We start from the raw sequence: 26,098 nt of genomic DNA, 5'->3' as shown, positions 1-26,098 counted from the left end.
AGCGGATACGCTAACCACTCGGCCAACCAGGCCGGCTTCAATCCCCAATCAGTCTTCATATCATGAAGACTGATTGGGGATCTTCAGTTATTTGCTGATGATGCAAAGTTGGGAAGCATTATAAGTAGTGCTGCTGATGCTAAATCCCTTCAGGAAGATTTGAATAGACTTTTCACTTGAACAAAAGAGTGGGGGGTTGTTGTTTTAATATCAATAAGTGCAAGGTGCTGCATTTTGGAGTGCAGAAATATAAGGCTGTATACTATATCAATGGTGCCATACTGCAGGAAGTGGATGCGATTAGAGCTTTAGGAGTGATGGTTGACAGGAGACTGAAGTTTAGAGAGCATATTGCTAGTGCTACAAAGATTGCACATCGTAGTGCTGCTACGACAAGAAGTACTCTAACATAGGATAAGGAAGTGATTGTGCCTCTGTATAAGGCACTGGTCAGACCACATTTGGATTGTTGTGCTCAGATCTGGTCACCTGGTTTTCAATGTGATGTGGAGACATTGGAGAAGGTCCAGAGACAAGTGACTAAAAAATATCAGGAGTTTGGAATTCTGACTATGGAAAAAGTTTGAAGAGATGTGGATTGCAAGGTTTGGTGGGTAGGAGGAAGAGAGGTGATATGATAGAGACATTTAAGTTAGTGAGAGGATTTTATCCGATTAAGCCAGAGAGTATTATAAAAAAGAGTAGAAGGTGAGAGGGGAAGAGCCAGAGATCATCTCTGGAAATTATATAAAAGTGTGGTGAAGAAGGATGTGAGGAGTAGATTTTTTACATGGAGAATTGTCAGTGAATGAAATGCATTGCCAGAATGTGTTTAAGGACTTCAAGATTCTATATGATAAATATGTTGTCAGTTGAATGAACCTCCCACAATGAGTCTGTCGACTTCATGGAGGGTGTAATAATAATAATAATAATAATAATAATAATAATAATAATATTCATATTTTGACTCCTGTTAAGTTTATGTTATTGCTACTTTTCAAGACTATCTGCCATATTAGGGAATTTTCAGTGATACCTCTTCCTTCTTTATTTTTCCTTTCTTAAGAAGGATGCTTGCTCACTTATTTCACTATTATGGAATCCATCTCAGTGTGCTATCACAGTTGATATTACTTTGTTTTTCTGCTTTGTTTTCTTTTGTTCTAAGAGTGATCCAGAGATCATCTTGGATTTCGCAAAAGCTTTTGATAGAGTACCTCATGATAAGTTGACAGTCAAACTAGAGCAGATGGGGTTGGATATTAGATTAGTGCATTGGATTGGAGACTGGCTATCTGATAGATATCAACAAGTTGTGTATGAGGGTGCAATATCCAGGAAAAGGAAAGTCACTAGTGGAGTGCCTCAGGGGTCTGTTTTAGGGCCATTACTATTTAACTTGTATATTAATGATATTGGCGAAGATTTGGATGGAGATATTCAGTTGTTTGCAGATGATGCAAAGTTGGGACGAACCATAAAGAGTAGTGAAGATGTTGTGGCCTTGCAAGAAGACTTGAATAAATTGAGTGATTGGGCAAGCAAATGGGGATGTGAGTTCAATGTTGCAAAATGTAAGGTTTTAAAATTTGGAAAACAAAGATAGGATGCAGAATTTATGCTTGGTGAGAATGTATTGTTGGAAGTAGAGGAAATAAGAGATCTGGGGGTGATAGCGGATAAGGATCTAAAATTTAGGGGACACATCGCCAAAATTGTGAAGACAACACAAAGACTTCTGGGAATGATGCAGAGGACACTGACGTGTAGAAGTAGGGAGATTCTTGTTCCATTGTATAAGGCTTTGATTAGGCCACACATGGACTATTGTGCCCAGATTTGGTCACCTGGTTTTCAGAAGGATGAAGAGATGTTGGAAAGGGTCCAAAAGCGACTGACTAAGGTAGTTTCTGGCCTCTGGAATGTTGAGTATGAGGAAAGATTGAAAAGATGTAATTTGCAGAGTCTAGTGGAGAGAAGGAAGAGGGGAGATATGATAGAGACCTACAAGTTGGTAAGGGGTTGTTATAGGATCAATGGTGGAGAAGTTCTACAGAGAATAGTGGGAGATCAGGGGAGAACCAGAGGTCATCCCTGGAAACTGTATAAGGAGGGTGTGAGTAGGGAAGTGAGAGGCAGGTTTTTTTCGTGCAGAGTTGTGAGTGATCAGGTTAGGAGAGCTAGGATCATTTCAAAGGACTTTGAAATGATCCTAGCTTTGAGTTTTTTTGTTTTTTGTTTTTTCATAACTTTGAGGTTGTCTTATTTTGATTTTAGCTCAAATTCCTAACTACCCCCTGGCCAACTCAAAGTAGACAGTAATAAGTATTGCACATCATGTGTGTGTGGGTGGGTGGGTTTGCATGACTGCACAGACTGATTTGTGTGCTTTGTGCAAGGATAATCTAGATTTTCCAGGAGGAAACCCTTCAACTTTCTATGAGACTACCTATAGTGCGCCCACAGATTTGAGGCCCTTCGACACTTCTGCACATGTCACAAAAAGGGGAATCCCTTCTGATAATAGGGTAGTCAATCTGTCTTCTGGGATGAGTTGTTTATTATTACACATCTGAAAAAAAATTAACGTCTCTTTTATGATCATTGTAGTTTTTAAAGTGATAACTATTTTGCTTGTATAACAGTTGGGAAATTTTATCTATAATGCATGTGATTTCGCGTGTTAGCGACCAATTCGTACGTCCTTCATTTCTTTCTCCCTTTCAGCATGAATCGGCTATTCTTGGCACCAAACCAAGTGAAGCTCTACAAAGTGTGGGTGTACTTTAACTTATCTTCCTTTTGCAAGATCTGAACCCAAGTCTTTTTCAATGAAAGGGCACTCATTGTAATATTGTTCTTCCAACTGCAATATGAAAATGCTAGAGGATGACATATTCATTTAAATATCTATGTTCAAGTTTAGTGTCTCTTTGATAAGTCTTTGAACTCCATGAGATTCTCGTTGTAAATGCACTATTCATTATAATATAATTTTGTGGCTTTCTTCCATTTTCCAAGTACAGTATTTCATTATGATTATTTCATTCAAAGTAGTTAATTTGTGAAAATTTCAAAAACCTGCAAAAAGAAAGAAAAAGAAGTTGATAGGTTTATTTATTGCTTTTAGAGTAAACATTTACAAAGCAATTAATTTTACTTGTTTTTGATATTTTGTAAACATTAAAATGCATTATGTGCATTGTATCTTGAATTTATAAATAATACTCCATATATATATAATGAAGCTAAAGTAGTTTTTTTGGTTTATAAATTTATTTTTCTTTCTGTAGGTTTTTTTGAATACAGGAAATTCCTATCAGACAGTAACTATTGTACCCTCAGATACAAATCCCGGAGAAGTGAGCTATGTGTTAATAGTGTCTCAGCCTGATGATGATAAAGATCAGAAAGGTATGGATGTTGATATGTCTGTGTATGATTTCAATGAAGGCGAAAAGCATGGTGAGGTAGTTTCTGAAGAAGTAAGACCTGATGGTACCAAAATGCGTACCATTAGGCTTTCTCCAAGAAAAAGCCAAGTCATAACCCAAGCTCATATGTGTAACTATTGCAATTACACTAGTCCTAAACGGTATCTGCTTTCACGTCACATGAAATCTCATTCTGAAGAGAGACCACACAAATGCAGTGTTTGTGAAAGAGGTTTCAAGACACTTGCTTCATTGCAAAATCATGTTAATACACATACTGGAACAAGACCTCATCAGTGTAAAGAGTGTGAAGCAGCATTTACAACATCTGGTGAACTTGTGCGTCATGTCAGGTATAAGCACACACATGAGAAACCCCATAGATGTACAGAATGTGATTATGCAAGTGTAGAACTTAGTAAACTAAAGCGCCACATGAGATGTCATACAGGAGAGCGACCATATCAATGTCCTCACTGTACTTATGCTAGCCCTGATACGTATAAACTAAAGCGGCACTTGAGAATCCATACAGGAGAAAAACCATACGAATGTGATGTCTGTCAAGCTAGGTTTACACAGTCTAATAGTTTGAAAGCACATAAGCTTATTCACTCAGGTAATAAGCCTGTGTTTCATTGTGAATATTGTCCTACCACATGTGGAAGAAAAACAGACTTAAGAATACATGTACAAAAATTGCATACAAGTGACAAACCATTGAAGTGTAAACGGTGTGGCAAGTCTTTTCCAGATCGGTATACTTACAAGGTAAGCTTACTGTGTTTTTACATTATGTTTCACGTTAATAATTCTTCAGTCTTCTTTCTAACAATTTTTTTAAATAGTATTCTCTAGATGGTTATTTTGCAATTCTAATAAATATAAATAATCTTAATACAGCATATAAAATTATAAGCATATCATATCAGCTGATCTTTTTCATCTCATTTTCATGGCATTAAAACACAAAAAAAAAACAATAAATTATATAAAGGTATTTATTAATTGACTTATATTTCACTAGATTTCCAACCAGCAGAAGAGTTTATAGCTGTTAGGTTGAAGTTAATCTTAAGATCACTGTCTCCCAAATTTTTGCAGATAAATGCAGCTATACTAATTGAGGTTAGGAGAGTGCTTCATAACCATTGCTAACTCTAAAATTAGTCCTCTGACTGGTAATAGCTTCTGATTAGCACATTGGTCTTCTATCTAATGTGCAATGTACATGTACCATCCAATGGTATAATGGCTCAACAATTACAGCAAGAACTTTTAAATATCAAATGATATATGAAATTCAATGGCTACTCAGAAAGGACCACACAACAACTTTTTAATCCTATAATCCTACATCATATAACAAAGACACAGTACACAGTACACTGAGTCCCAATTAAATTACATTTCTGGCATCTAAGAACAAATTTCCAGAATTCTTAAGAAATACAATTCAGTGGCTAATATTCTTCCTGTCAACAGATTATCATCATCGTTTCCATCTTCCAAAGATAAATGTTTAACTTCTGGCTCATCCTCTAGCCTGATTGACTGAGTGGTTAGCATATCTGCTTTCTAGCCAAGAGGCTGCAGGTTCAAATCTTGCCAAGGGCATGGATATTTGTGATTGTCCTACTAACTGTTTACCATATGTATTGCTGTAGCCAGTGTCCTGGTGTAGTATAACGTTTGATGTCTTTGCACCATAAAAATCAAATGAAAATCAAAATCTGGCTCTTCCTGTTGCCTACAAAGTTCCTTCCAACTTAAAAACTTTGAAATGTTTTTATATCATCATGCAAACTGGATTCTCAATAGAAAATAAGAATACAAGCGCATATAAATCTTACATTAGTAACAGAAAATCTAAGAATCTGGCTTGGCACAGCATAGAATAGATACGGAGCACACTATCCTATGGTCTGAAACACACTTACTTCATCTGTGTCACTATAAATTTGAATGTTTGTTTAAACTGGAAGAGTCTTATTCTAATCACAAATCACTAAAGATTTTTTTTTTTTTTTGTTAATACAGTTAATGAATAATTAATAATACATTGTTTCCTCAGTTCTACCTTTGTTGTTTTATGTATAACATCAAATCAATCTATTGTTTATGTTCTACCTCATTTTTAATTATTGTTGCCACTCATAATATAATATTGAGGCTGAAATATATGGCTTTAATAAATATTATTTACTTATTTTATTGTGTTTTTGATGTGAATTAAAGAAACCTCTTGGCACAAGTATCTCTTAGAGTTAAGTTGATTTAATATTTGCATTAAATAATCTGATTTTGTTTTTTTAAACCTATTTCCTTTTATTTTCATATTTAAAATATGGAAATATTTCCATTTTTTTTATTGTGGGATTGCCTATAAAAATATAAAACTATTCTATATTTTTCATAAATTTTCTTAATTATATTGATAATTTTACATGTTGTGCCATAATACAACTTTCCATTATAGTTTATCTTTAATAACATTTTCTCTACTCCTTCTTTTCATATTATTATTATTATTATTATTATTATTCAGGCCTCCATTGAGTCAAAAGACTCATCGTTGGAGATCCTTCCTAAGAACATAAAGTCTGACAAGACTCATCGAGGGGAGGTCCCCCCTAAGAAACACAAAGTCTATCATACCACTCCTTAAACTCATTGACCGTTCTCGCTCTCACCACTCCATCAGGCAATGCATTCCACGGTTCAACCACCCTCCATGCAAAGAATCCAATCCTCACCCTCTTGCTCACGGTTTCCTTTCGTAACTTCCAGGGATGGCCACTTGTCATCACTCCTTCCCGCTGTTCAACCAAGCGAAAGAACTCCCCAGTGTCAACCCTGTAACCACCTCTCAACAGTTTAAAAGTCTCAATCATATCACTTCTTCTGTACACCAAACTCTGCAGTCCACATTCCCTCAGCCGATCCTCATAACCAAAATTGTACAGTCCTGAAACCATCTTTGTCATCCATCTTTGTACCCTTTCCACAGTTAATTTATCCCCTTCAAATCCTGGGGACCAAATCTGAGAATAATTGTCTAAGTGTGGTCTGATCAGAGACTTATACAACAGAATGATAACCCTTTTATCTCTGCAGGTCAATGTCCTTCTCATAATTGCAGCAATCCTCTGTTACCTTCACCACCTTTGCAATATGTCCCCTAAATTTCAGGTTTCTATCAGTCATCAACCCTAGATATCTTATCTCCCCTACTCCTCCAGTATAACTCCTCCCATAGAGTATGCAGCATCCCATCGATGTTTCCCAAACTTCAAGACCTTACATTTTGCTGCATTAAACTGAAATCCCCCATTCATTTGCCCATTTATCTAGCTTATTCAAATCCTCTTGCAGGGCTACCACATCTGCACTATTACTAATAATCCTTCCCAGCTTCGTATCATCCACAAACAACTGAATATCCCCTTGCAATCACTGGCAATGTCATTGATATAAAGGTTAAACAATATAGGTCCTAGTACTGAGCCCTGTGAGACCCCACTTGTAAACCTCTGCCTCCTTGAAACTGCTCCACCAAACACAACTCTCTGATACCTATCAGACAGCCAATCCTGAATCCAGTTGACCAATCTGACATCCAGACCCACGTGCTGCAACATAAATATCAGCTTATCATGTGGCATCCTATCAAATGCCTTCGCTAAGTAAGAAAATTGCAGTATATGCCTTTCCCTCATCTAATGTTCTTGTAACTTTATTATAAAAGGCTAGCATATTGCTAAAACAAGAGCGCCCTTTCACAAATCCATGTTGACTCTCACAGATAACATTATCCTCATCTGCCCAATGATGTATATGGTCCCTCACTACTTTCTCCAAGATCTTAACAACTACTGATGACACACAAACTGGCCTATAATTAGACACTTATGCAATATTATGCATAATATGCATATTATGCATATTATGCAATGTTTTAGTATCACCTGTATTAACTGCTGTTTCTGCCTTGTTTATTAGGTTTTCTATAAATTCTCTTATCTTTTCTTGCATTTTTCTTAATCTTGTTATGTATTTCTTTATATTTCTTTTGTAATCTGATGTTATTCTTATCTTGTATTATTTTTTCTTTATTTCTTTTCTTTCTTCAGTTTTGAATTTTGTGTGTGAAAATATCCATTCGTTGTCTTTTCTTCTATGCACTTCTAGTATTTTTTTTCTCTTTGCAGCTTTGTGGTATATGTTTTAATATCTGTCCGCATTTCTTTAATGCTTCTAGATTCTTCATGCTCTCATCATCAAATTCCTGTCATGTACCCTCAAGGGGGTGTGTACAGGATATAATAGTACTACATGAAAAATTTACATCATTACTAACTTCCTATCCACAATTTTGTCAAGTATGTGCAATACTTGACAAGTTTGTAGTTGTCAAGACTCCAATATTATCAGATCTTCATGCTCTTCTGAGTAATAATTTCATATTTATTTTTAATCTCTTTTGCATATTTTCTTTTAGTTTCCACATTTTTTAGTTTGTTTACAGCCATTAATTTTATTTTAATTTTTCCTATTATTAAACAAACAGTCTGTATAACTATCTGCTGCTCTCATTAATGTCACATTTCAAGAGATGCTCTCTTTTTTTTGTGTGTGTGTCATTATATTGATCAATTTAGGTATATATATATTTTTCTATCTAGTATTCTTGGTCTGTTATGCTCCAGGTTTCTGCTCCATATATAAAACCAGTGAAATCAGTTAAATAAATAAATATCTTATATATATTGTTAACTACATAAAACCCATTTTTTGCACTTTCCAGGGGGACTGATGGAAAAAAGTGAATAGCAGGAAATGTAGAAAACATTAAAAAAAGGCTAAAAGATGACTTACCAAAGATAAATGTTTTACTTCTGGCTCATCCTCTGGCCTGATTGACTGAGTGGTTAGCATATCTGCTCTCCAGCCAAGAGGCTGCAGGTTCAAATCCTGCCAAGGGCATGGATATTTGTGATTGTCCTACTAACTGTTTACCATATATATTGCTGTAGCCAGTGTCCTGGTACAGTATAACCTTTGATGTCTTTGCCATAAAAATCAAATGAAAATCAAAATCTGGTTCTTCCTGTTGCCTACAAAGTTCCTTCCAACCGCTAGTATGTGACTCTACATACTAGATTATAAAGTTTAATAACTGAAAATAAATGAAGTTACAATTACTTACATTTATCTATTTAAAAAAAAGCTTTAATTGTTGATTGCTTTTGCCTTTTCTGTGCTCTTATTAGTTCCACCTTCCTCTCCACAGTGTATAAGGTATTAAATGCCACATCGTCTCCTGATGCACTTGCAGTATACCGCCTCAAAACAGAGATAGCTTCCATTGTTTCTCTACTAGTAGGGACAGTAGATTCTTGATCACAGTCTTCCTCTTCTTCTTCACCAAGGTGGTTGGAAAGGATGTCTTCCACACTTGGTGCCATTGATGTGATCACACCAGCATCAACATCAACATAGTCTTGAAATGAGGAAGACTCATCCATCACATACCAGTTGTTGGGCTCTGACATATCTTCTTCTTCCTCCTCCTGTAGTTGTTCTTCCTCTTCCACAAACGTAACTCCTGCCTTCCGGAAATAGTTGGATATGATTTCAGGAATAACATGCAACCATGCTTTGGCCACATAATCCATGGCATCAAGGATTGATATGGTAATTTGTTTTGGGTCCATGCCATTATCATGCATAAACACAGCTTTTCAACAAGCATTTTTCTATATTTCCATTTAAATGCATGGATGATGCCCAGATCTAATGGCTGAAGCTCACTTGTACAATTAGGGGGGAAAGAACACTAATCTAATGTTTCTGAGTTGCAGATCTTCAGGGTGTGGAGGACATTTTTCTAGCAGTAGGTATTTTGCAGTGATTTGCCCCATTTTAGCATCCAGAGCATGCATGGCAGATGTGAAGATGCTGCTGGTCATCCATGCTGTGCTGTTGGCATCATACTTAATAGGCAGATTTTTCACGTTCTTAAAACACCTTGGCTTTTTAAATTTACCAATTACCAGTGGAGGTAATTTTTCTGATCCATCAGGATTTACCATGAGCAAAACAGTTACTCTCTGCTTGCTGAGTTTTCCACCGTGACACTTCTCTCCTTTAAAACACAATGTTTTACTTGGCATCATGTTATAAAAGAGCCCAGTTTCATCAACATTGAAAATATTTTTTGGTTCGTAGTCCTGAATAATAGTCTTTAGTTCATGTTTCCACTGGTCACACACTTGATTATACACAATATTGTGACAAGTCTTGAAACGATCAATCCATTACTGATATCTAATATTCATGAGTAACAGCTATTACTTGGTAGAAGGATGAATGTGATTTCACAAATTGTGTATGATCCTTGTTCATGATTTCAATACAGCACTGTGAATGTGAAATCACATCAAAACATGTTACGGGTGCCACGAGCTACTGACAGTTTAAAATTACTGATATGAAAACTTCACGATATTGATTCATACTGTGATTAAAAAATCACGGTATTGCTGCATAGGCTGTATTACAAAGAATAGCTGCGAGTATTTGGATGTGTGGAGTGAGTCTGAGGAAAGATTGGATTTATATAAGAGGGAGAGCCGGCACTTGAATGCCTTTGGTATCAGGAATCTGGAGAAAATATTACTAGTGAGTAATTCGTATGAGATCTAACACAGAGAGTTAGAGAAAGTATCATCATTACATCACTGCTGCAAGCATGCAAGTCACTGTGATGGCAGAAACGAAACTACAGCCGAAAGCAATGCCATCTGGGAACAGAAATGCACAGATTTCCCAGAAATCGATTTGAATGAAAGGAAATCGATTCGAAAATTAGTGTTGCCACCCGAGAAAAAAACGTAAATCACAGGAAATAACGTCCACATCAAATTGTTAATGGTGGGAAAACAATATATCATAAGAATAGGCCTCAAGACAGGACCAACGGAAAATGACGTAAATGGCAGGAAAACGTAAATTGTGGGAACATAAAATGGGATTTTACTGTGTATGTATAATATATATATATATATATATATATATATATATATATACATACAAAAATCCGTTCTCTTATCAGCCATCCAAAACCTATTCATCACAACCTAAAATATCCAGATGTATATAAATTATGGTGCGATTGCAATATCCCTTATTTTGGACAAACCAACAAATCTATTGAACAGTGTATAGAGGAACATAAGAGAGACATCTCCTATAAAAGATCACGTGCAACTGCGTTGTCCAGTCATGTTCTTTTTTCAAACATTCCTAATGATGATCTCCAAAGTCACTCCGTTTGCTGGGATAAATCAGAAAATATTTTTCGCTGTGGTGATGAGTTCGAGAGAAACATCATAGAATCAAGGGAAATCATCCTGAATCCTGAACATTTAAACAGCAATTTGAGTTATAACATCCCAGATAGCCATACTGCAGTTATTCAATATTGGCGTTCACAAGAGCCTGCATGCTTACACACAATAAACAATAGCGCGCCAGTTAGAACAACTTAAAAATACGTTTTTGTTTCAGTTATGTGTGGCAATTTTTACCTGTAATTCCCAGTCTTTTAGATACTTCAATGTTTATTACTATACTCTTCCTTTAATGAATACCTGATGAAGACTGTTATAAGCCGAAACTAGTTGTATTATTCTCATTAAAACTTTATAAGTTATCTCGGTTTAAGTCATTAAATCTTTTTTAAAAATGTATCAAAAAAACCGAGTAGAAGTCAATAATTACATATATATATATATAGTGTCTGATTATGAGAACGCCTTTGATTCACTAAAAACTTATGCAATACTTAAAGTGTTACAAAACCAACAAGTGGAGGAGCCATACATCAGAACCATCAAATCAGCATATGCCAATGCCAGAGCAGCAATACTTAAAGTGTTACAAAACCAACAAGTGGAGGAGCCATACATCAGAACCATCAAATCAGCATATGCCAATGCCAGAGCAGCAATTCATTTCAATGGAAGCATCTCTACTGTGGAAATACAGAGAGGTATAAGACTGAGTGACACAATCTCTCCAAAATTATTCACAGTGTGCCTAGAAGAAATATTTGAACTTCTTGATTGGGAAGGGAAAGGTCTGAAGATAAATGGAAGATATTTAAGCCATTTACACTTTACAGATGATATAGTTTTCTTTACTTCAAGTGCGCATGAATTACAGACTCGTATCCATGAACTCCAAATTACTAGTAAAACAGCTGGCCTAAAGATAAACCAAAAGAAGACCCAAGTTAAGTTCAATAGCTATGTCCAACCAGAAATAATAAAAATCAATAATTAGGAAATAAAACAAAAGTAGACCATTATATGTACTTAGGACAACAGATATCAATTAGAACAAAATATTATAGAGAAATTAAAAGATGCATGATGCTTGGGTGGAAAGTATTTAGAAAATTACATTCAATATTCAAAAGCCAACTGCCGTTATGCCTGAAGAAAAAGGTTTTTAACCAATGTATTCTTTCTCTAAATAACTAACTCTTATTTAGGAGTATTGGTCAAGTGTTAATAAACTATTTAATAACCAACTAGTTTTGCCGGCTATTGCTGTCGGCTTCTTCAGGGTACAGTAAGGTAGGCAAAGTAAATTACAAGCTAGATGTTAACTGACAATTCTAATTCAATAACAAAATAGTACTGAGCGTGAAACAATACACGTGTCGCGGATACATGATTCACTTGTTGAGAAACATTTTGTAGTTGTCACTGAAGTTCATTTCATGTGTGTTTAGCGATCTGATTAAGGTCTTCCATATATCAGGTAGGATTAAATCTTGGTTTCTGTTGAGGTTTTTTGTGGAACGGGCGACTGTAGCTGCTTCTTTGAAGATTCTGTAATGGTAGTTTTCTTCTATATAAGGCACATAACTTTTATTCCATTCAATAACGTGGTTGGTTGTAGAGAAGTGGGAAGAAAGGCCAGATATATCTTGTATGTTGTTTCTTACATAATCGATGTGTTCCCTTTGTCTCATTTCAAAACTTCTAGACGTCTGACCAATGTAACTAAGACCACAGGAACAAGGGATGTTGTAAACTCCAGCATACTTGTAGAAAGGATGGAAGTCTTTCAGTGATCTTAGAAATTTCTGAATAGTTTCAACTGGCTTGAAGGTCACTCTGATATTTTGTGGTTTTAGGAGGAGAGCCACTTTTTTGGAAATGGTACCTACCTATGGAATAGTTATAGTGGTGATATATTGGGTGACATCACATTGTCTTTGTGGTATGTCAGAGAAGAGAATCTTGTTGACGAGTCTTCTAGGGTGGCCATTTAAGGATAGGTCGTTGGATATCGTAGTCAATTCTTCTTGTAGATCATTTTGGTCTATAGTAAACTGTATAGCTCTTTTCTTTAGCATATGAATAATGCTAAGTTTTTGGGAGATGTGGTGTGATGAGCTGAAGTGTAGATAACATCCAGTATTTGTAGGTTTTCTATAAACAGATAAGTTGACACTGTTATTTTCTTGTTTCTTTATTATGATGTCCAGGAATGGTAGTTTGTTGTCCTTTTCAAGTTCTAATGTGAATTTGATAGTATGGTGGAACGAATTGATTTTGTTTAGGTAATCCAATACTTCTTCCTTTTTGTGGTTCCATATGATAAAGTTGTCATCTACATATCTAAACCATGCTGTAGGTTTTGGGTTAATCTGAGATAAGATTTTAGTTTCAAGAACTTTCATAAATAAGTCAGCACAAGAGGGTGAGTGGGGACTACCCATTGCCAATCTGGTTAATTGTTTGTAAATGGTTTTCTTCCATACGAAATAGTTAGAAGTTAAACAGTGACTAAACAATGAAGTGATGTCTTGTGGTAACAAATTGTCTAAGATGTTGATGACTTCAACTACTGGAATGTTGGTAAACAGGGAAGTAATATTGAGGCTAGCAAGTTTTTAATTATCAATAAAATGTTGAGAGTTTTTAATATAAGTATCTGAGTTATGGATATCTTGTTGTAGAATTTTGGCTAGATGTTTAGACAGTAAATAAGTTGGAGAATTGATTCCATCTACAATTGGGCGTAATGGGGAGCCATCCTTGTGCACTTTTGGAACACCGTATAGTCTAGTAGTTAGAGGATGCATAGATTTTAACTTTTTAATTAAATCTGTAGGCCAGTTTGTCACCCGACGTAATAATTCGTTATTATGATTTTTTAACGTTGGATCTGTATTAAGGACATCATAGACGGACGTATCTGATAACAGGTTGTTAAGTTTATCTGCATAGTCTTTTGTGTTTAAGATGACAGTACTATTTTCTTTGTCTGCTTTAAGTATGATGATGTCTTTGTTATTCTTTATTGTTATTGTTATCCAGTAATAAATAGTATGGGAGTGATTGTGAGTCAATATAATAAAACCACAAGTGGCCTAGAAGAAATGAGATGTAGTGAGAGTGGGGGGGTAAGTAATAGAGAGTTGAGTAATGAAGCTGGGAGAGTCATGCTGAATAGTGTAGAGAATGAGTCCATGAGTGTGGACTTGAATGAAGTTAAGAGTAGTAAAATATATGGTGATTCTATGATTAAGGGTATGGAGAGTGGTATGCATGAGGAGTGCTTGGCTGATGGGACAATAGAAAGAGTGGCTTTAGCAATAAAGAGAGGGCATGAAGCAGACAAGATGATAGTTATGGTGGGTACGAATGACCTGAGAGGTAGTATAAATCGGGTAGGAAAAGATTTAAGAACATTATTAGATATTGTGAAGAGGAAAAGTGTCAATGGGAGAATAGTGTGTGTGCTGCCTCGTTTTGACAATTACGAGTTAAGTAGACGAGCAATGATAATGAATGATATGATTGCAAGAATGTGCAGAAAAAGAGGTCTGGAGTTTGTTGATGTTTGGAGTGTGTTTGAAGGAAAAAGGCAGTTGTATGCTAGAGATGGACTGCATCTTAACATGGAAGGACATAAGCGATTGAAGAAGTTATTGTTTTCTGAACAGGTTGAAGTTATTGGGCAGGGAAACTAATATTGAAAAGGTTGAGTGTAAGAGAGAGAAACTTTAGCACTGATTGTGTATTTATTGATCCTTATAGGCTGAATAAATTGCAGAAGAGAGGGGATAAAAATCGGCATAGGACTACGGTAGTTAATGACTTATATATCAGTTCTAAAGCCGGTACAAGATCTAGAGGGAATCTGCAATTTTTGTATACCAATGCTAGAAGCATTCGAAATAAGAGAGAAGAATTTTTGGCATTAGTCAGTGAAATCTCACCAAAAGTTGTAGGCATTAGTGAAACTTGGCTGTCAGCAGAAGATGTGGTCACTGGAATTGAATGTGATGGGTACACTATTTTCAGGGAGGATAGAGAAGATAGAACAGGGGGAGGAGTACTGTTGATGATAGCTGATGTGTTGCAGCCAAAGAAAGTAGTATATCATGATGATAGACATGTGAATAAGAGTTCATTTGAGGCAGTCTGGTGCGAAATAGTGACCAACGCAACCAAATATACAGTTGGATGCTGCTATAGGCCAGGGAGTACAGGGGGAGATATTGAATTCATGCATCAGCAACTTAGTGCAATGAGTGAAGGCTTGGTGATTATTATGGGGGATTTTAATTACGGTGATATCAATTGGAAGGAGGAAATATCACGTAGCAAAAAGGAAATGGAATTCATACATCTTCTACGAGATAATTACTTGAAACAGCACGTAACTGAAGGGACACGTGGTGTGAGAGTGTTGGACCTGGTTATTGGTTCAGAGGTTATATGCATAAGTAAGGTGTCCTCGTTACCTCCAGTTGGTGAAAGCGATCATGTGGTATTGACTTGGGAGGTTGCAAAATCTGTGGATTTTTCTATTAAGAAGGGGTATGTACGGAACTACAGGTTAGGCAATTATAACAAGCTTCGGAGTGAGCTTGCAGCCATCCCATGGCAGAACATATTGCAAGGGAAAGATGTTAGCAGTGCTTGGGATAAAATCAGCGGGTATCTGAGGAAAGCAATATCAGATTGTGTCCCCATGGTTAGGAGGTCAAACAAGGCAGGCATTAGATGGATGAGCAGTAGTATCAAGCTTGAACTGCAAAAAAAGAAAATGTTATGGAGAATTTACAAGGAGAAAGGCGATCAGGACACCCATGAGCAGTACAAGGCTCAAGCTAGGAAAGTTACCAGCATAGTAAGAAAAGCTAAATCAGATTATGAGAAGACCTTAGCCAAAGAGATCAAGGGTAATCCCAAAGAGTTCTTCCGCTATGTGGCAAGTAAGAGGAAGAATGACTTCGGAAGGATAACCTTAGTGGGTGCTGATGGTATTGAGGTGACAAAATCAGATGTAATAGTCGAGTTACTGAGTGATCACTTTTCAAAAGTCTATCACCCAAGTGAGGATATCTCTATACCTACAGCAATACCTAATGTGAGAATTGAAGCTAAAGAATCAGAGGTATTAAATATATTGCAAAACTTAAATGCAAACACTGCGGTAGGCTTAGATGGAATATCAGCTCGGGTGTTGCATGAATGTGCAAATGAATTGTCAACCCCTCTCACCTGGATATTTAACTTAAGTTTGAACTCTGGTATGGTCCCTAGGGAGTGGAAGTTAGGCAAAGTGGTTCCTTTGCATAAGGGTGGCTCTAAAACTGCGGTATTGAATTACAGACCAATCACCATCTCAGGAGTAGTGGTAAAAGTATTGGAAAAGTTGGTTAAAGACAAAATTCAAGAATGGGTGGATCAGGATATGATACTCTATAGAGGCCAACATGGTTTTGTTAAAGGTAGATCCTGCCTTAGCAATCTATTAACTATTCATAATAGAATAACATCTGAGTTGGACAAAGGAACTGGCTACACAGTGGTACTTCTGGATTTTGCTAAGGCTTTTGACAGGATACCCCATAGAACACTGTTACGCAAATTGGAGCAGATGGGAATGGATATTAAATTGGTGATATGGATAGGAGAATGGCTCAGGGAGAGATACCATAAGGTGGTGTATGGAGGAGCCGAGTCCAGAATGAGGCAGGTGACCAGTGGTGTGCCTCAGGGCTCTGTGCTTGGGCCAATGTTGTTTAATTTGTATATAAATGATATAGGAAACGGCTTAAAGGGAGATATTCAGTTGTTTGCTGATGATGCAAAGTTGTGTAGTGCAATAAAAAATCAAGCTGATGTTGAAAGTTTGCAGGAGGATTTAAATAAGCTGGTAAAATGGGCAAAAGAAAATGGATGTCAGTTCAATGTGGAAAAGTGTAAAGTCATGCATTTTGGGATTAAAAGATTACCAGCTGTGTACTACATCGATGGAAAGGTACTCCAAGAGATTGATGAGGCTAGGGACTTAGGGGTATTGGTAGATAGGGAGATGAAGTTCAGAGGACACATTGCTAAGGTGTCCAAGATTGCACATAGGATTACTTGGTTGTTGAGGAACACACTGACATCCAGAGATAAAGAGGTTATTATTCCCCTTTATAAAGCATTGATACTTCCACATTTGGATTACTGTGCTCAGGTCTGGTCACCTGGATTCCCTGGAGATGAGGAGGCTGTGGAGAGGGTTCAGAGAAGAGTGACCAAGTTGGTGAGTGATATAAAAAATGCTCCCTACATTGATAGATTGAGAGCTTGTGGATTGCAGAGATTGGTTGATAGGCGAAGAAGAGGGGATATGATAGAAACATTCAAATTACTAAAAGGTTTTTATAGGATTGATGCAGGGGAAATGTTTCAGCTGTGTGAAAGTGATGGAAGAACAAGAGGTCATCTCTGGAAATTAAAGAAGAGTGTGGTTAACAAAGGTGTCAGAACAAGGTTTTTTGCCTGGAGGGTGGTGAATGAGTGGAATTCATTGCCTGACTTAGTTGTGAGCTCTTCGTCTGTAAATGAATTCAAGAAGAGATATGACAGATATTGTTTTGCTAGTTTGGGTCTCCCGCAATGAGTCTACTGACTCCATGGAGATACCCGTAATAATAATAATAATTCTTTAAGTTGAGCAGGGTTCTTTTTTCCATGGGGATGAAATTTGTGTGTAGAGATCTGGAAAGAGACGAGAGGATTATGCTGCTTTTCAATCTAAGGTCATTAGCTGTAAGTTGTGGTAGTAATGAGATGGCTTTCTTTAATTTTGCCTTAACACCTATTTTAATACCCAAAGTAGATTTAATCTGCAATTTAGAGAAAGCTATCTCATTACTGCCACAACTTACAGCAAACTAACCTTAGATTGAAAAGCAGCATAATCCTCTCGTCTCTTTCCAGATCTCCACTCACAAATTTCATCCCCATGGAAAAAAGAACCCTGCTCAACTTAAAGAATAACAAAGACATCATCATACTTAAAGCAGATAAAGGAAATAGTACTGTCATCTTAAACACAAAAGACTATGAAGATAAACTTAACAATCTGTTATCAGATACGTCCGTCTATGATGTCCTTAATACAGATCCAACGTTAAAGAATCATAATAATGAATTATTACGTTGGGTGACAAACTGGCCTACAGATTTAATTAAAAAGTTAAAATCTATGCATCCTCTAACTACTAGACTGTATGGCGTTCCAAAAGTGCACAAGGATGACTCCCCATTATGCCCCATTGTAGATGGAATCAACTCTCTAACTTATTTACTGTCTAAACATCTAGCCAAAATTCTATAACAACACTTCCATAACTCAGATACTATTAAAAACTCTCAACATTTTATTGATAAATTAAAATAACGCCTGTATCTCTGAAGATGATATACTTGCTAGCCTTGATGTTACTTCCCTGTTTACCAACATTTCAGTAGTTGAAGTCATCAACATCTTAGACAGTTTGTTCCCACAAGACATCACTTCATTGTTTAGTCACTGTTTAACTTCTAACTATTTTGTATGGAAGAAAACCATTTACAAACAATTAACCGGATTGGCCATGGGTAATCCCCTCTCACCCTCTTGTGCTGACTTATTTATGGAAGATCTTGAAACTAAAATCTTATCTCAGATTAACTCAAAACCTACAGCATGGTTTGGATATGTAGATGACATCTTTATCATATGGAACCACAAAAAGAAAGAACTATTGGATTACCTAAACAGAATGAATTCATTCCACCATACTATCAAATTCACAGTAGAACTTGAAAAGACAAACAACTACCATTCCTGGACATTAAAATAAAGAAACAAGAAAATAACAGTGTCAACTTATCTGTTTATTGAAAACCTACAAATACTGGACGTTATCTACACTTCAGCTCATCACACCATATCTCCCAAAAACTTAGCATTATTCATATGCTAAAGAAAAGAGCTATACAGTTTACTATAGACCAAAATGATCTACAAGAAGAATTGACTACAATATCCAACAACCTATCCTTAAATGGCTACCCTAGAAGACTCGTCAACAAGATTCTCTTCTCTGACATACCACAAAGACAATGTGATGTCACCCAATATATCACCATTATAACTATTCCATAGGTATTCATATTAATTAAATTAGGGAAACAAAACACATGTGTTAAAAAGATTATTTTACTGATTACAAATAAAATAATAACTTTACGTTTCGACCCCTGTATTGAGGTCATCTTCAGAAGTATACATTCAGAAGTATAAGAACAAGCTACATGCTGTTGCACACTACACAAGTAAATTACATCTACGTTAACTAATCTTTTTTCTTAGCCTGCCCTCTAGTGGAAAAAAAAAAAATAAAATGAAATAAAATAAAAAAAAAAAAAAAACTACAATAAACTCTGCTAAAGTCCTCATGTACTAGGCTTCTTCTGGAATTATACAGTTATATTACGATTATCTTCTGGATTTGTCCAGGTTGCTATTGAATGTTCAAGGGAAAAAAAAAAAAAAAAAAAAAAAAAAAACACTTCACTGGGTCTTGTATTGAGATTTTTCTTTGTGGTTGCTATGAAGGTTGTAGATGGGTCCTCCACATTCTTGGGATTGTTAGACCATCATTTTTATTCAGATTCGGATCATATTTGAGCATTTCACATGCTTCCTTGAATTTACGCTCAAACCAGGTTTTGGTGTGGTGTAGGGACTTGGTACCTTTCCAGTCAATTCTGTGGTATGTTTGGAGTGCATGGTCAGAAAGGCCGGTTTTTCCAAAATGGAGGTATTTTATGTGATGTTTGTGTTCATCCTTTCTGATTGGGATGGTTCGTCCTGTTTCCCCTATGTACGGTATGTTACAAGTGCAATCTATTTTGTAGACCCCTGGGTGGGCTAAGTGTGGCAGGGGATCCTTGGAAGAATTGTGTAGGTGCCTTAATTTTGTCTGGGGTTTGAAGGTGGTTTTGATGTTATATTTGTGTAGTGTTCTGTCTATTTTTTCTGAAATGCCTCTAACATAGGGTATAGCAATAGCATTCTTGAAATCTTTTTTATTATTAGTGGTATCTTTGTGGAAGATCTTGTGAATGGTTTTTATACTGTATCCATTTTTTATACAGGTATGTTTGATGGTCTCATATTCATGGTTAAGAGCTTGTTCAGTTGAACAAATGGTTTGAGCTCTGTGTTTAAGGGTGCTTATAACCCCTAGTTTTTGTGTTGGGTGGTGATAGGAAGTTTTGTGTATGTATTGGCCTGTGTGTGTAGGTTTGCGGTAAACTGAGAAGGAGAGACAGCCTGAAGGAAGATGTATGACAAGTGTGTCTAGGAACGGAAGAGAGTTGTTTTTTTCTATTTCAATGGTGAATTGGATGCGTTGTGTTGTTTGTTCAGGTGGCTAAGGAATGTATATAGGGCTTGGCGGCCGTGGGGCCAAATGGCGAAAATATCGGCGATGTATCTGAGCCAAATTTTGTGCTTTAGGCATGCCGATTCTAGAGCTCGTTGCTCAAAATCTTCCATATAAAAGTTCGCTATTGGTGGAGGGGAGAGTGGAGAGCCCATGGCGGTACCTTCTTTTTGAAGGTAAAAATTGTTTTGCCACACGAAATATCCGGAGCGGAGTACGTGGGCAAAGAGGGCCGTGATGTCGTGTGGAAATATGTTCTGTAAGAGTAGGATAGTATCATTGATTGGGACATTGGTGAAAAGGGAAGTTATGTCAAAGCTGACTAATAGATCTTGGTCGTTGAGTGTAATATTTTTAATTTTGTTTATGAATTGTTGTGTATTTTTTATGTAGGAAGGGGAATGACCAACCAATTCCTTCAGTGTGGCAGCTAATTTTTTGGCTAAGTAGTAATTCGGACTGTCAATTCCTTCCACAATAGGACGTAATGGCGTGTTTGTTTTGTGTACTTTTGGTAGGCCATAAATTCTGGGTGCGCGGGCATACTGCGGTATTAATTTTTTGATTGTTTCTTCCAGCCACGTGTTGACTGATTTAAGTAGTTCAGTAGTTTCTTTTTGTTACGTTGCGTGGGTTGTAATTTACCATTTGGTAGGTGTTGTGGTCCGATACCAAATATTCCATAGGTAGGTACCAATACAAGATATTCCATAGGTAGGTACCATTTCCAAAAAACTGGCTCTCCTCCTAAAACCACAAAATATCAGAGTGACCTTCAAGCCAGTTGAAACTATTCAGAAATTTCTAAGATCACCGAAAGACTTCATCCTTTCTACAAGTATGCTGGAGTTTACAACATCTCTTGTTCCTGTGGTCTTAGTTACATTGGTCAGATGTCTAGAAGTTTTGAAATGAGACAAAGGGAACACATCGATTATGTAAGAAACAACATACAAGATATATCTGGCCTTTCTTCCCACTTCTCTACAACCAACCACGTTATTGAATGGAATAAAAGTTATGTGCCTTATATAGAAGAAAACTACCATTACAGAATCTTCAAAGAAGCAGCTACAGTCGCCCGTTCCACAAAAAACCTCAACAGAAACCAAGATTTAATCCTACCTGATATATGGAAGACCTTAATCAGATCGCTAAACACACATGAAATGAACTTCAGTGACAACTACAAAATGTTTCTCAACAAGTAAATCATGTATCCGCGACATGTGTATTGTTTCACGCTCAGTACTATTTTGTTATTGAATTAGAATTGTCAGTTAACGTCTAGCTTGTAATATACTTTGCCTACCTTATTGTACCCTGAAGAAGCCGACAGCAATAGCTGGCAAAACTAGTTGGTTATTAAATAGTTTATTAACACTTGACCAATACTCCTAAATAAGAGTTAGTTATTCATTAATCTTGGTGGTCAAGAATTATAACAATTTCAAGTATTCTTTCTATATTGACATATGGCTGTGAAACATGCATACTAAATGCAAAGGAAATTCAGAAATTAAGATGAACACAATTTAGTATGGAAAGAAGTATGCTTGGTATCACAAGACTTGATCACAAAAGGAATACGTAATAAGAAACCAAACCAAAGTCACTGACATCATAGGAAGAGTGAAACATCTAATGCAGCAATGAGCTGGGCATATTGCTCGAAGACAAGATCAACGATGGACAAAAGAAGCTGGATTGGATTCCACGAGAGGAAAAACAACCACGACACTGACCTAAATCACAGTGGATTGAAGATGTCATCAGATTTTCCAGAGTGACATGGAAAAGGAGAGCTATGGACAGACAGTTCTGGAGTAATCTTGGAAAGGCCTTCATCCAGCAGTGGATCGAAAATGGCTGATAATGATGATGATGATATATTGTTAACACAGTATTGTAAATTAAACTGCAAAACTACAGATTAAGCATTTGTATGGAACCATGGATAGGCTAATTTACCATCAATCATGCATATATCTTTATGCTTCTTGTAAGAGTGCCTTTAGGTCTAACAATGAACTGGTTTCAGCACTTTTTTTTTTTTTTTTTTTAGTGTTTCATAAGCAGGAAGGTGTCAAGACACCTGGAGACACAGGGAGATAATTTCACAGGTTCTCTAAACTGGGACAGGGTTACCCATAACAGCTGAAGAGAGGAAACTGGAAACCCACTGTTAAATCTCTGATGATTTATCAATTTTCACTCTCTCTCTCTCTCTCTCTCTCTCTCTCTCTCTCTGTGTGTCTTCCTTTTGCCCTATTCCTCTTTCTTTGATAACTTGTCTTCTCTGAGAGAATGGAGTTGGTTGAGGTAGGGTGGAACTGTTATGAGAGATAGAAGAATGCATGGACCATGACTCGGAGTTGGCCTACTATGTTCAGTTTTGGTCACTTTTATGTTAGCTTATATGAAACAAAACTGTTATCTGAATTATTGGCTGATTCTTAGGGTATAGATTCACTTGAGTTGTATTACTTTTCTGAAAAGTTTCTTTCACTTAACCTTTAAATTCCAAATTTATAAAATCCTTGTATTAATTAGTCAAGTGTGGGAAGGATGCTATTAATCTCTCAAAATTTTTCTTTCTTCCTTAATTTCTAAATGTGACTTATGCTCTCTGTAATTAAACAGGTTCTCAGCTATTTTAAACCTGGTTTTACTCCATTTCCCAAGTAAGCAAACAGACAAATAAGTCAAGTTTGCACCTGCACGTAATGCAAGTCTAGCTGACCCTGCAGGTAGTGCAAGACCAAGATAACTCATGGTATAAGTAGAATTAAGCTCTGATCACTAATCTTAATATTTACCCATAATGCAAAGCACATCTCCTGGAGGAAATGTATGATGCTTTGTATTAAAGGCAAGGGACCACTACCCAGACCGGTTTCGACCTTTATTGAGGTCTCATCAGTGGGAGCCAGACTAGAAATATCAAGATTTTAGTAATACAGAGCTTATAAGTATTTTACTAGAACAAGTTACCATAAGGTGTTTTACTTGGGAAATGGAGTAAAACCAGGTTTAAAATAGCTTGGTATCTTTAACATTTATTATACCCAAGGTAAAATACTTTCTACAGGTTCTTAGCCTTAATTTTTTTTTTGTTTGTTTGTTTGTTTGTTTGGTTAGTTGATTATTTTAAAGGTATAATTATCTGACATAGTGTTGGGTTTGGTATTTTTTGCTTACTTTTCTGTTATTGGCAATCTAGTAGGGAATACATTAATTAAAAAGTATGGCTTCAGTGGTTCCAGTTAGATGGCTTCAATTCACAGAATCTTGATACATAGCTACAGTATTTGAATTTTACACTATTGTTAAATGAGTCTCTGAGTTGATTTAAGTGTTTCTCTCAATTACCAAGCATCTTTTGGCTTTCTTTGATAGCTCCATATGGTTGTATTTAAAAGCTACGTTTTTTTGCTTATGGGTATGCTTAAGGGTGTATAACCAATATAACTGGGAGGAGACCTATATGTAACCTTTTCAGCAATGCAGATAGCTGACCAGAGCTTCTCACCAAATGTCCAATCTCACCTTCTTGTGGTGCACCCTGTTAGATATCTATCTGGATACTGAACGAATGAAGATTGGCCTGCAATTTGGGATTTAGCGACTAAATTGTATTCTTATTGGCTTAAATTGCAATGTAAAATGATGGTACAACATGACAGAATGCCAACTGGGACGTCGCCCAGTTAAACAAGACCCCCCCCCCCCCTCATTGTTGTCAGCTACCAGAACAAATCAAAGAGCATATTCCAACTCAAAATCAGCAAAGTTGAAAATTGATACTATCTATGCAAGAAACATCAGTGAAAAAGAGATGGAACTAGCAGAACAATTAGATAAGCACCAACTTGTCATATTAGGCATGACTGAAACAAAGAAGACACAAATAAGTGTGATCTTTCTAAGCATCAAATACAAAATGTTATATTCCGACAATAACAATTGGGGAAAAGAGGCAGTAGCTATAGTATTCATCACTAAATATGAGGATAATCTTCTTGAATGACAGGCAATATCAAGTAGAGTGACATGGGCCAATAACAGAATGGGGAACTGGACAATGAGACATATTTGTGCTTATGATTCCACAGAATGTTCTACCAGGAAGAAGTGGAGGCATTAGAGAAGGCAGATGGCACAATGAAAAAGGAAAAGTTGTCCCTTGTTAAAGATATAAACAGCATAGTAGGAAATGATTACCAGACATATTTGAAACAGCTGTCAGGCCAGTGAAACCTTATCAAAATGGATCAAAGCAAATTATTATTATTATTATTATTATTATTATTACGGGTATCTCCATGGAGTCAATAAACTCATCGCAGGAGACCCAAACTAGCAAAACAATATCTGTCATATCTCTTCTTGAATTCTACAGACGAAGAGCTCACAACCAAGTCAGGCAATGAATTCCACTCATTCACCACCCTCCAGGCAAAAAACCTTGTTCTGACACATTTGTTAACCACACTCTTCTTTAATTTCCAGGGATGACCTCTTGTTCTTCCATTACTATCACACAGCTGAAACATTTCCCCTGCATCAATCCTATAAAAACCTTTCAGTAATTTAAATGTTTCTATCATATCCCCTCTTCTTTGCCTAGCAACCAATCTCTGCAATCTACAAGCTCACAATCTATCAATGTAGGGAGCATTTTTTACATCACTCACCAACTTGGTCACTCTTCTCTGAACCCTCTCCACAGCCTCCTCATCTCCAAGGAATCCAGGTGACCAGACCTGAGCACAGTAATCCAAATGTGGAAGTATGAATGCTTTATAAAGGGGAATAATAACCTCTTTATCTCTGGATGTCAGTGTGTTCCTCAACAACCAAGTAATCCTATGAGGAGCCAAGTCCAGAATGAGGCAGGTGACCAGTGGTGTGGCTCTGTGCTTGGGCCATTGTTGTTTAATTTGTATATAAATGATATAGGAAATGGCTTAAAGGGAGATATTCAGTTATTTGCTGATGATGGAAAGTTGAGTAGCACAATAAAAAATCAAGCTGATGTTGAAAGTTTGCAGGATGATTTAAATAAGCTGGTAAAATGGGCAAAAGATAATGGATGTCAGTTCAATGTGGAAAAGTGTAAAATCATGCATTTTGGGATTAAAAGATTACCAGCTGTGTACTACATTGATGGAAAGGTACTCCAAGAGATTGATGAGGCTAGGGACTTAGGAGTACCTTTCCATCAATGTAGTACACAGCTGGTAATCTTTTAATCCCAAAATGCATGATTTTACACTTTTCCACATTGAACTGATATCCATTATCTTTTGCCCATTTTACCAGCTTATTTAAATCATCCTGCAAACTTTCAACATCAGCTTGATTTTTTATTGTGCTACCCAACTTTCCATCATCAGCAAACAACTGAATATCTCCCTTTAAGCCATTTCCTATATCATTTATATACAAATTAAACAACATTGGCCCAAGCACAGAGCCCTGAGGCACACCACTGGTCACCTGCCTCATTCTGGACTTGGCTCCTCCACACACCACCTTATTGTATCTCTCCCTGAGCCATTCTCCTATCCATATCACCAATTTAGTATCCATTCCCATCTGCTCCAATTTGTGTAACAGTGTTCTATGGGGTATCCTGTCAAAAGCCTTAGCAAAATCCAGAAGTACCACTGTGTAGCCAGTTCCTTTGTCCAACTCAGATGTCATTCTATTATGAAAAGTTAATAGATTGCTAAGGCAGGATCTACCTTTAACAAAACCATGTTGGCCTCTATAGAGTATCATATCCTGATCCACCCATTCTTGAATTTTGTCTTTAACCAACTTTTCCAATACTTTTACCACTACT

At 36.6% G+C, this 26,098-nt stretch overlaps 1 protein-coding gene across 1 annotated transcript in view; it reads left to right on the top strand.

Moving 5' to 3' along the window:
* Positions 1-26,098, top strand: part of LOC150110289 (uncharacterized) — a 359,887-nt gene that overhangs the window by 158,580 nt on the left and 175,209 nt on the right. The window contains exon 6 of the mRNA XM_090395274.1: positions 3,297-4,208. Within this exon, the coding sequence (XP_090251400.1) occupies positions 3,297-4,208 (912 nt within the window). The remainder of the gene's footprint in view (positions 1-3,296; positions 4,209-26,098) is intronic.

The sequence above is a fragment of the Typopeltis vanoorti genome, chromosome 1, assembly GCF_054136105.1.
Source record: "Typopeltis vanoorti isolate ZY-2024b chromosome 1, IOZ_Tvanoo_1.0, whole genome shotgun sequence".
Lineage (NCBI taxonomy): Eukaryota > Metazoa > Arthropoda > Arachnida > Uropygi > Thelyphonidae > Typopeltis > Typopeltis vanoorti.
The sequence above is the reverse complement of the archived record's forward strand: the minus strand, read 5'-3'. Positions and strand labels throughout refer to the sequence as shown.